Source organism: Macadamia integrifolia, chromosome 2 (genome assembly GCF_013358625.1).
Source record: "Macadamia integrifolia cultivar HAES 741 chromosome 2, SCU_Mint_v3, whole genome shotgun sequence".
In the NCBI taxonomy this organism is placed as follows: domain Eukaryota; kingdom Viridiplantae; phylum Streptophyta; class Magnoliopsida; order Proteales; family Proteaceae; genus Macadamia; species Macadamia integrifolia.
In genome coordinates, this window is record NC_056558.1 from 28,325,626 (window position 1) to 28,337,802 (window position 12,177).

The 12,177-nt window shown below is 37.8% G+C and overlaps 1 protein-coding gene across 1 annotated transcript; it reads left to right on the forward strand.

The window, feature by feature from the left end:
• Nucleotides 1-7,076: 7,076 nt before the first annotated feature.
• Nucleotides 7,077-9,757, forward strand: LOC122090580 (aquaporin PIP1-3-like). Its single transcript, XM_042660225.1, has 3 exons — nt 7,077-7,546; nt 7,905-8,200; nt 9,133-9,757. Exons 1-3 carry the CDS (start codon nt 7,219-7,221, stop codon nt 9,367-9,369), a joined length of 861 nt encoding a protein of 286 aa, XP_042516159.1. The 5' UTR covers nt 7,077-7,218; the 3' UTR covers nt 9,370-9,757.
• Nucleotides 9,758-12,177: the final 2,420 nt, after the last annotated feature.

Genomic DNA, 12,177 nt, shown 5'->3' on the forward strand with positions numbered 1-12,177 from the left:
GGGCTAAGTTCATGAGCTAGAGATAAGCAGACTCGAGCCGCTGACATCTGCCACAAGTTAAACCACCGCCTCTCAAGCCTCCCCGACTGATTCTACCATATATATATATATATATATATTGTAGGTTCTATGGTTGGGGAGAATTTTGAGAAGTAAGGTTTTGTTTGAGATGCTCGAGGTAGGCTCGTTTGTTTTCTGGGTCTGTCAAATTGTTTATGTATTCAAAAATGTCTGTTTGGGGAGATGCCCTAAGCATATTAACAGATTTGGGAGCACAATCTTCACAACTAAGACCAATAATACAAGAATCATAAGCACAGGCTTGGAAATTATTGTTATCGGTGGAGCTGGAAACCGAATGCTTAGAAGCTTGGACTTGGTTTAGTTTGGGATCACTATGTTGTTCATCAGATGATGAAGACTGTCAAACCTAGAGCACTTAAGCAGTCCCCCAAAGGTTCTACCCTCTACCTTGAAACTGAATGTGTCCAAGGTCAAATTATTTACCCGAAACTCGTTCAGTGGAAAGATATCTCTTTCCCTGCTGAATGATAGCTGCAAACGACTGTTCCTCAATCACAAATTTCAAATACCAACATCCAGTCCATATCTCAGGACGTAGATGGCTTAGTTACCCTTTGGTTTAACCGATAAATACTTCCCCTTGTCTACCAAAGCTCTCAGAGATCATGCTCTAGTACCTCGACCTCTTCAAACTATTTCCCAATGGTTAGCAACGCTTACCGTATCAAAAATACGGATGACAGTGCTGTCACTACTTTGCTCATTTCTGGTTTTACCGGCTAGCTTAAAGTTTGGTGGGATTATGTCCTCACTGAAGATCAAAAAACTGAAATCCTAACTGCTATTCAAACTACCCTTGACGGTACTTCCCTTCCTGACGCTGAAGGAAACCCAATTGAAGATGCTGTTAATACCCTTATTTTCAGCATTGCAAATTATTTCCTTGGTAATCCTTCTCGGCTCAAAGACCGTACCGCCGAACAACTTTCAAATCTTAGATGTAAAAAATTATATGATTTCAAATGGTACAAAGATACCTTCCTAACCAAAGTTCTTACTAGACCTGGTGCCAACCTTCCATGTTGGAAAGAAAAATTCCTCATTGGTCTCCCAACCCTTTTTTCTGAAAAAATTAAACAACGGCTACGAAAATAAAATGATGGGATTATTCCCTATGACCAAATGACTTATGGTCAAATAATTAATCTAATTCATGAAGAATGATTAGCCTTATGCACTGATATTAGATTAAGAAAACAAATTAACAAAGAAAATAAATTTTACAAACGTGAATTAGGAGGTTTCGAGGAACAATTTGATTTTGCTCCTTTAAAGCCTCCTTCTAAGCAGAAACACAAATCTTCTCAAAAATTCTTCAAATCCAAAGCTCCTTCAAAGATTTATGCATATATATATATATATATATATATAATTTACAGTATGTGTGGTGGTACATTATAATTTAAAAGGGTCTGGTTCATGATGTTCTGATATAACTCTATAATTTCGTACTTTATGATATATTAAAATAGAGGGTTATCTGAGGGAGTGACATAAAAGAGTACATCAATGAGGTGCTAGCTTACCCTGTCCTCATGGTTCAAAGAGCTCTTCTCATAAATTAAATTGGGAAAAAAAATTCCCATAATGTCATTTTACTATGGTCTTCTCATGATAGATTTTTTTTTAATTTTTTCTATCTTCCCATGAATATGGGGCCCGATAAAGATGATACCTTCTCTATATCATTATCACTGTGACATGAAAAATTTCTCACTCTGGCATTGTCTAGAACCCTCTATGATAACAAGTAATTTATTACCAATGAAGAAAAGAACACTTCTCAGTTGCATCCTCTATGCCCAAACATAAGATGCCATGAAAAGATGTTCATGCCTCTCTGTTTCGATGCTTTTGCATGCATTTTCATTAGCCACTCGACCCAATAGTATTCTTTCTCCGATAAGTGATTTAAGGCAATCATTCCATCATGGTAAAAAAATCTCATTATGATATAATGATTGATTAATTCGTCTCTCTTTCCCTCTTTTCAAATTTTAAAAAAAAAAAAAAAATTAATTTATATCTTAACAACAAAGTAAGCCTTAAATAAAATGATCAATTCTACCCTTAACAAAAAAAAATAAAAATAAAAAATATGATAAAATGGGCCGGTCATTTAATGATTGGAATTTCTTTGGTCACATATGGAGGAGATAGAGGTGCTCTTTTATCAGTGAAGTCTGTGTTAAATGATAGAGGTAGGCAGATTCCAATCAAGCGGTGCAAATACGAAAGGCGGTACCATAGTTCCAAGGAAGGACGGTGTTTTTGTAGCTACTATGGAATATGGATATGGGAACGTGCGTCAATGTTAAAGGTGCAACACGTGGCAAAAGGTTTATGGATCAACTGTTGGTGGGCTTGGACGGCGTTTGGAAGAAAATTGGGGATAAGGACATCACATGACACATGGTGTGCCCGGATGTGGTTTGGCCGGTTTTGATGATGTCCCCAACCTCAATATTTCGTTGAGGTGTGGGTCCCACTGGCTCTCCTTCGCTAATTTTTGAATTTGGATGTTTGGGCTTTTCTTCTCATTATTTTTTAATTCTCCGCATTGTCACCTTAGGTTGGCCGTTGGCAAATGGACATTTAACTTTCATGCGACTAATACCCCTTAGGGGGGCCCACCCTTCATTGTCTGAGTTGTCAACTGTTTATGATTGGCTCTTTTTTTTTTTCCTTGTAATATTTTTTGGTAATCCATCTCTTTTAATGATAATTATGTTCATTTTCTTATAATTATATTTATTCAAACTTTTTTTTTATTGACATCTCACCTCACTTTCTTGGTTATTAATTCTAAATTTCTAAAATACCCTTTATTAGAATTAATATTAACATAGAAAAAAAATGATAGAAATATGTTTTTTCATACAAATGAGAAAAAGAACCCAACCAAACTATGTTGGTAACATCAACATGAGGGACTAATGAGTGAGCATGTGAGAGTATCTTAGTGTTGGAACGTGATTTTTTCTCACCTATTGGTGTCTTGTTATAGGTCACATCAGATTGTCAAAATTATTTCCACCAAAGAAATTAGTGTTCGGATCCTCTTCAATCCTTTAGCTCCTTTAACATACATCAGATGGGTTAGAGGGTCTTGGGGTGCATGTAGTCCCTCAATTATTATATGTGCATCAAAGGGGTTAGAGGGTTTGATGAGAATTTGGATCTAAGATAATATAAGATAGTGGAGTTTAAGTAAATATAAAGTAAAAAAAAAAAAAAAACACTATAACAGTGCATGCGAAGCCGATGAGAAAGCAAATAAAAGCAAATTCAACATAAAAAGCGAATAATGATCTTTTTTTTTGTTTTTGTGAAAGAGTAGAATGATCTTAAACAATAATAGACTTTTTTTTTTTTTGGTAGAAATATTGGAAGAACAATTATTAAAAATGAACTCATAATAATTGGGTCCCACAAATGGAAGCAAAAGGACAGGAAAGCATATGCCATCTGCCTGGTCTGGTCCCCTCCTCTCCCCTCTCTGTAGTACTTTATTATCAAGTTTTTCTTAATCTATTTTATTAATAAAATTATAAAAATGATTAATCTTTATTATGGGAAAACTAATTAGGTTTATAGATATTCATAAACAAATAAAAAGATAAAAAAATGTTCATCAACCATCTCGTGCCACGTAAAGATCTCGTTGCTTCAGTATTCGAGGTTAGCAACCTCTCATTTCGGATGGCCCCACCATATACATTCATAAGAATCGATCTTCATATTTCTAACCGTTAGATCAAAAGATGACAAATTTCAAATAAATGGTGTCTAGAAATATGACACGTGGCATATGGCATCTTCATCGAGGTAACGTGAACGTTACGTTGATCCAAAAAGTGTCACAGACTTTCACATTAATAGAGTTTAATAAATCATGTGCATTGCGTGAGGTCATCAGATTCTAAACGAATGGTTCCAAAACACGTTATCTGTGATGGGGTAACACACTAACTCGTAGTTCCTTGAGTTACTTTTTAATTCTCTGACCGTTGGGTCAGGGGTAAAGGCTGGGGTAGAGTGCCAGAGGAGGGAAAAATGGCCCCCTGCAGAAGGTGGGCCCCGTGGGTGGGTAACTACATCGCAAACGTCCAGTGCTTTCCCGTGCTTTCCAGGCTGTCAACTTTTCCCAACGGTCGGAAAACGGCCAAATTTTCCTCTGATTTTTTATTTCACTTCATAATTTCCTCTTTGGAAATATGTTGTTTCTTGATTTCTTCTGTGGCTTTTGCAGAACTTGTGGTGCCTTTATCTTGAGAAATAGAATTAATTCTATCACAATCTTCAACCGACCACATCAGTCGTCATCTAAATTCTACTCCCAAAACAGAGAGAAAAAAAAAAACCCGAAGAAATTATAAGATTAGGTTATGTTTGATTGATAAGAAAAGAAGATTTATATATAAACTCATCATTTCATCATTAATATCACCATTTCTTTGCTTTTGTTTTATATATATCCTTTTCTTGCCAAGCAAACGTGCCATTAAGAAAAAGATAGAGTAACTTACGAAAAATAAAAACCTCAACACCACTTGATAAATTTATTAGGAAAATGTTTTCTGAAATTATGCACCACTTGGGGGTATTATTACTCTATCCATTTTTTCACATATTATTAGCATACAAATTCCTCCTTTGTCACGTTTGATAGAAAACCCTAATAATAAAAAAGTTAAAAAATTTCAATCATCCTATGAAAGCCACTTTGTACAATTCTTTCTATCAACCCTCTAGAATAAGTCACTTCTTAAAAATAAAAATTAAAAAAAAAAAACCTCTAGAACGACTCAATCATGCAATAGTATTTTGGTCCAATTTGTTTAGATCTCATTGTTAGGTTTAGTTATAGATGATATTTTAGAGTTTTGCACTTACCATTTTGTTTTATTTTACCCCATGGTTGATCTTCGACCATTTTTTTGGGGAAAATATTACTTCTTAGCCGCATGCCCTTATACCCAAACACACATAGGGGTGGTAAGAAAACCACAGTACCCTCTGGTTGGATGCTTTGTACACCTCCCTTGGTTGGTACGCACGTAGTGGCCACATGTCCAGTAACTATCCCAGCCCTTTTTTTATCTTTTCCAAGGGGGGGGGGGGGGAGAAAGAATGGCACCCCAGCATTAAAATATACACCCTCTCACAACTCTTTCCTCTCCATCATTAATACCATGAGTCTCCTTGTTGTACATTTCACATCCATTAAAATAAACATATTTTCTCTAACTTATATGATGCCAATATATAAAGAATGGTCAAAGGATAGATAGACACACTGCCTTGTGTGCAACACATTAATAGCCAGTACCAATTGGGGCAGGACAGGTTGGGCCAACGAGGCATCATACAGCAGGTCATATCAATGGGTGAAGAAAGAATTAGACAAAACATAAATAGGGGTTTGCAAGTAGTGGCATGCCCAACACTATCTCTCAATAGTTGAGCCACTAACTTTAAAAAGCATGAAAAATCTCCTATAGTCACTACATCGATGCAATGAGAACCCCTTAAAATGTGTGTTCAAATGCTTTTAGCCACAGATGTTTACTGCACTTCATTGCTCACTACAAACAATTAAAATCCTCTAAGAAAACTAGCATTGTGCCCAACCTACTCTCTTTCCAATTTTATCCAATTTTAAAACAATAATATGTCTTTATTCGTCCCATCCCATTAGACCAGCCTCTAGTTTTATTAAAAAAAAAAAATGCAACTAGCGTGTAGAGGGTGAGTCTTTATGTGTTGAACCGATCTAAATTGATTGTCCGAATCCTTTAGTGGTTCAGTATGGTCTTTATTTTTATGGATCATTAAAATTTCGAAGCCAGCAATTTGGATTGAAACCGGGAAAAAATACTAAAAACAATGATAAATTCAACAAAATTCAATACATTTTTATATTTTTTATTTTTGTACATGAAAATCAAGTCTCAACAAATTTTTTAGTGCAAGTCAACAAATAATATGTATTGAAAGAAACTGATAATGGATCAAAACCAATCCTAAGGGATGGTCAAGTTGGTAAAACACCTTCACCTTAGGAGTATGTGGTTAGTTTGACTTTTTTTACATCTTTGGAGTCACTCACATGAGAATGTTTGAGGCAGCATGGATTTGTACAATGTACGATTTGTGAGGCTATGGATATTCGTTCACAGCAAAATTATGAACTATCAATTATGAAATTATAATTCGGCTTTTGTAAATCAGAGATTTTATCATTCTAAATTTAGTCTAACATATTGTATACAAATAAATCAAAATCAAAATCGGATCAAATCAACCATTTGGCATTGTGGTATATAAAGGAATAAGAATTAGGAATCCATGAAAAATGTTATATCAACTAAAGGTTTTAAAATATGCAGTTTTGATTAAATAGCCATAGGTCAATTTGATTCCAATATCAGAATTATAAATCAAAATCCAACCATTTATTAAACGATTCCATTCCTTGGAATAAAACCAAAATCCAACCCTTTTAATCTATGTTTGTTTTGAGAAAGTTGCCATTCAAGTGGGACCTACATAGTGGGCCATGATGGGGACTCACAAGTCACAAGTTGGTCCCTTGGAGTATCCCACCACTGCACTTTCTACTTACTTTAATCTATGGCTTGTTTTAAATCAAGAGATTAGGTGAAATCAAACGGTCCAAGCAGATCATCAAAACCCCATTAATTATTTATTATTCATTAAAAAAAAAAAAGGTAAAGACTGCAAAAAGATAAGAACAGAGCACCCAACCGGCAGATGTCAATATCCTTTGTTCCATCATACCACATTCCAGAACCATCTCTGAGAATTTTCTGTACAACCCTATTTTGATTTTTGAGTATTCCCCTTCATATCCCTATCCAATTCAATTATCAATTTTTTTTCTTAACAAAATTAATAAAAAGTTGAAGCAGAAATGAATAAAAAAGGCTTAACAGAAATAAACAATACCCATTGGTTCTTATTATGAAATCATCACTCACTCTATAAATCAGCATCAAACCTTGTTTTCTCCATAAACTCGTTACACCCTTTACAGATAGCTTCACTGGTTTAGTCTCTGTTGTTGTTGGGTTCAGAGCTTCGAAGGGAGAGAAGATCAGAGAAGGGGAAATGGAGGGCAAGGAGGAAGATGTTAAGCTTGGAGCTAACAAGTTCTCTGAGAGGCAGCCCATAGGGACTGCAGCACAGACAGACAAGGACTACAAGGAGCCACCCCCAGCTCCTCTGTTTGAGGCTGGGGAGTTGCAATCATGGTCGTTCTGGAGAGCTGGAATTGCAGAGTTCATGGCCACTTTCCTTTTCTTATATATAACTATTTTGACTGTCATGGGTGTGAAAAGGGCTTCCAACACCTGTGCCTCTGTTGGTATTCAAGGGATCGCTTGGGCCTTTGGGGGTATGATCTTTGCCCTCGTCTACTGCACTGCTGGAATCTCAGGTTAGTACAACTATTCCCAATTCCCTTACTCTTTCAATTCTTGGGTTTTCTTTTCAGTTTGTTTCTTCTCTAACTGTGCCTCTGTCTTGCCTTTACTTTGTAAATATTTGATTATCTGCTTCTCCCTCTCTCTCTCTCTCTCTCTCTCTCTCTCTGGGTTTTCCTGACTTTACTCGTCTTACTCCTTCCATTAGCATTTTATGTGCTGTTATATTCATTAATTTGCCAATTCCTGATGATTTATTTTATGGGTTTGTTCTGTTCTTGAGTCTTTTGTACTTTATTCTCTTATCTCTCGGGTATTTGAACATGGTTTATGTGGATTTGTTCCTGAATTTGATGGATGGGTTTGGTGCAGGAGGACACATCAACCCAGCTGTGACCTTCGGTTTGTTCCTGGCAAGGAAGCTATCCTTGACCAGAGCACTGTTCTACATAGTGATGCAATGCCTTGGAGCCATCTGTGGTGCCGGTGTTGTGAAAGGCTTCCAAAAGGGTCCTTACGAGATGTTGGGTGGAGGAGCCAACGTTGTCAACCATGGCTACACAAAAGGTGATGGTCTTGGTGCTGAGATCGTCGGTACCTTCGTCCTTGTCTACACCGTTTTCTCTGCAACCGACGCCAAGAGAAGCGCCCGTGACTCCCACGTCCCTGTAAGTATCATTTACTCCTGTCGTCCCTTTAGTCATGGCTATGTTGTTGGTTCTTGTGCCTTTGGACTGTGATGAATCCCAGTATAATATGATTTTGGGTTCTTGAAAAGGTTTCTGAAATCGCTGAAGTCTGAACCCAGAAGTGGTTTGTGTTGTTTCAAAACATGTAAGTAGCAGGAATATGGGGGGTACTTGGGTTACCTCAAATCGCTGTGACATGCGATTGAAGCTACTGGTATATATGTATGTGCCATGTGGTAGAGGTAGAAACAATTGAAGAAAGAGAAACAAAGATAGTCTCTGGTTTTGGAGTGTGGAGGAATCCCAGTACAATATGACTGAAGGCTTCTGAAACTCTGTGGTCTGAACCCAGAAGTGGTTTGTGTGCTAAAACATACTTGGAAACAAAGCTAGTCTGTAGTTTGATGGTTTTCTGGGGACCCGTATCCTACAACCTAGGGATACTTGGTGGGGTGTGAGTTGGAGAGAGACGCATGCTTCACGATTTCTCTCTCTCTCTCTCTCACTTTTTTTTTTTTTCTGATTCAAAGGAGGAAGATGCTTGGGTTGCATGTGATGGTTGCTTTGGTTTGGTGTGCTTGGGGGTGTTCTGTAAAGTAATCCTTACCCATGGGGTGGTGTGGTCACCACCAACCAGAAATGTACACGGGAATCATGATCAATCACTTGTCCTCGTCTCTTCCTGGGGCCTGGAATCCTGGACAACACTAGGGCTGATTATTATAAAACCCATTTAACTTAAATTTGAATAATTTATAGGATTAGTTTAGGAGAAGCTTTTTTTTCTATTTTCTTGTCTGGGTTGATGCTTGATTTGTGATGCTAACGTAATTTGATGATGAATGGTTCTGGGTTGATGCTTTATTTGTGATGCTAATGTAATTTGATGATGAATGGGGGTGGTGGTACAGATATTGGCTCCACTTCCAATAGGGTTTGCAGTGTTCCTGGTGCACTTGGCAACCATCCCTATCACGGGAACAGGGATCAACCCAGCTAGGAGTCTTGGAGCGGCCATCATCTTTAACAGAGATCAGGCCTGGGATGACATGTGGATCTTCTGGGTAGGTCCCTTCATTGGAGCTGCTCTTGCTGCGGTGTACCACACTATCATCATCAGGGCCATGCCATTCAAGTCTAGGGCTTAGATAAAAATCCTGTCATTGTCATATTTGTTTATCAGAAGACAAGAATCTTGACCACCCAGTCTTTCTTTCTTGTGAATCTTATCTTCTCTTCTGTTACTGCCTTTTTTCTGTTTCTTTTTTCCTTGCGACTCTCTCTCTCTCTCTCTCTCTCTTTCTTGTTGTGGGTCTTGCTGTTTGGCTTTTTTTTTAATGGGTGTAAATTATTATTATTATTATTATTATTATTATTATAATCTATGGAGGGTATGTGGTGGAAGTGTGTAGCTGAGGGGTAGCTGTCTGGTCTGGCATGGAAAATTCATTCTTCTTTCTTTATATATCTGTGTGTTGTGTATCATATGTATGAAGACTGAAGATGAAGAAGAGGCTTTCAAGTTTTAATTATTCATATCTTGTCTTTTCTCTTGGTGGGTAAATCCTTTTTTCAACTGTGGAGCGGCAGGTAGGAGGGGGAGAGAATTAATGGCGAGTGAGAGTGGGTGGGTGACCTCTTAACCCTTTTCACAGATTGACAGCGAGTGGACTTAATCATGAGTCATGACCACACATTGCGCTTATCAGTTTATAACAGGTCAAGTACTTACAAACAAAAAATGGTCATTTGAGAGATTGTGCTTTTTCGCCATTTGAAGAGAGAAGAGAGAAGCTTTTGAATCCATGGATCTAATTATTCCGTTGGTAGTTGGGAGAAATATGGCTCAAGAACACGGAATCGGGGTGGAGTTGGGGATAGGAAAGGTCAATACTGATCTGATCTCGTTCCAGATTTTAGACTGCCCCACTAACCTAGCAGCTCTAACCCTATCGCCGACCACAACTCTGTCGGCATTCAAGACTCGGGTGTGTTGCTAATATGCATTGAAATACTCTGCGGTGAGGAAGTGGATGGGGCAGTCATGCCTGCTGTTAGATGTTGGATCTTCTTAACTGCCACTGACTACAGAGCAGATGCTTTGAACACCCCACTAACCATCGCCTTGGCAACAAAACATCCCTACAAGGAAACAACTAACAGGCACAGCCTGCCCTTGTTTTCGCCCTCCTGATCCAAGCCAAGCCTCTCCATTCTTTCTAACTCCCATCCCAACAAGAACCCATCATTCGCTGCTTACGACGACCGTGATCTCCACATTTCAATCAACTAACACGTCCGACAATATCACATGGGTCACTTGTGGGAGGAATTTTTTTCCAATCATTTTTTTGTGAAAATTGTGTGTAGTCACTGTATTGGTGCAGTGAGCATCGGATGATTTAGGAACCTTTAGAACGTGTGTTTGAATGCTATTGGCCATCGCTGCACCTCACTTTAGACAATTTGAACCTGTCATTTTCTTCTTTTTTAAGTGTTTTAGGAAAAAGAACTCGACAATGAGAATGCAATTTCCATTTCAGAATGGGCTACATCTCATGATCAAATTTCAAGATTTTGAAGAAAGAAATGTATGCCAAACATTGTTTTTAACAATTCATCTTAAGTTGACTAGAAACTCCATATATATATATATATATATATGTACAGGAAAGTAATATCCATCGGTAAGAAAGGTAGGATCATCCCAAGCGCTTTTGCCAAAGAGATCTAGGTCTAGACCCTTAGAGCCTCTGTTAAGAAACTTGATATTTTCCATGTGTTCTAGACCGGTTGTGTGACACGTTTATGATAAAAAATGGTGGAAGTAAAATACAACAATTTTTTAAAACAGGTATCCTTGGAGCAAAGTACCAAAAAGGATGATAAGAAGACACGACTGTGAAAACAGAGAAAGATTTCACCTTCCACAATTATTTGGAAGATAAGAGACATGCAAGGAAGGCAACAAATATATCCATACCAGAGATCTCGCTCTATCAGTAACCCTTTTGTAAAAAATGCTGCATCACTGGAGAGGCCCATTTTGGACTCTGACATGAAATGGGTTGGCCCCTAAGCCACTAGTTTCTCCTTTTACTCACCGATGTGGAACTGTTTTCCCCTGGGACAAGTTTTACCCACGGCACATTTCTCTTTGGTTTACTCTAATCCTTGTTTGTTAACCAGCAGAGCATAGGCTTTGCCGGCAGGTGGGTAGCCGCAATTCCCTGTTGGTCAACCACCACCACTTCCCAGCTGCGGCCATAGCCCCCACCCTCCATATGACCAATTTTTATGGGACTTTGAGAGGGATGACGAAAAGGGTCTTCTGCAGGGTATGAGGATTCGGTTGAGTGATTTCTACAAGTCAAGCCAAACAAGTAGCACAAAATAAACTTATATAAACTTATTCCAAGGAAACCCCTCTGACTCGAGTTAGAGCTATGGTTATATAGGGGTGTTAATTGGTTTGGTTCGATTCGGTTTATATTTATTTGGCTGAAATCAAAACTGCACCATTTACTAAACGGTTGCACTTTCTGAAACCACAACCATTTAGTAAACGGTTTAAGTTTCACGGTTTTAAATGGTTTCGGTTTCGATTTATTCCATACGGTTTCTAAATGGTCAGCAATCAGTTTGCTAGTTTATTCGAATGTTTACTAAAATTTTCTTTTGGTGATAAACGATTCAAACTTGAAAATGTGAAATGCAAACCAGTATGTTTGGCTAAAACAACCAAACAACTAAATAAAAGAAAATATTACATTGAGAAAGTGCAAGACAAACAAAACTATTAATGAACATCGGTAGTAGTGGTGGATGATGCTAAAATAGGATTAGATGGCTCTGAAAACACATCTTCCAAGGCTTCAAATAATTCTTCCTCATCCGTCTGAGTTATATAAAGAAAGAAAACAATTACTTAGAATATAAAACTAATGTCCAAAGAA

Bases quoted from the DNA above. Each gene is read 5' to 3' on its own strand.
- LOC122090580 (XM_042660225.1), top strand. From the start codon at position 7,219: ATGGAGGGCAAGGAGGAAGATGTTAAGCTTGGAGCTAACAAGTTCTCT. The intron at 7,547-7,904 runs GTTAGTACAACT...GGTTTGGTGCAG, and splicing joins CTGCACTGCTGGAATCTCAG to GAGGACACATCAACCCAGCT. The intron at 8,201-9,132 runs GTAAGTATCATT...GTGGTGGTACAG, and splicing joins CCCGTGACTCCCACGTCCCT to ATATTGGCTCCACTTCCAAT.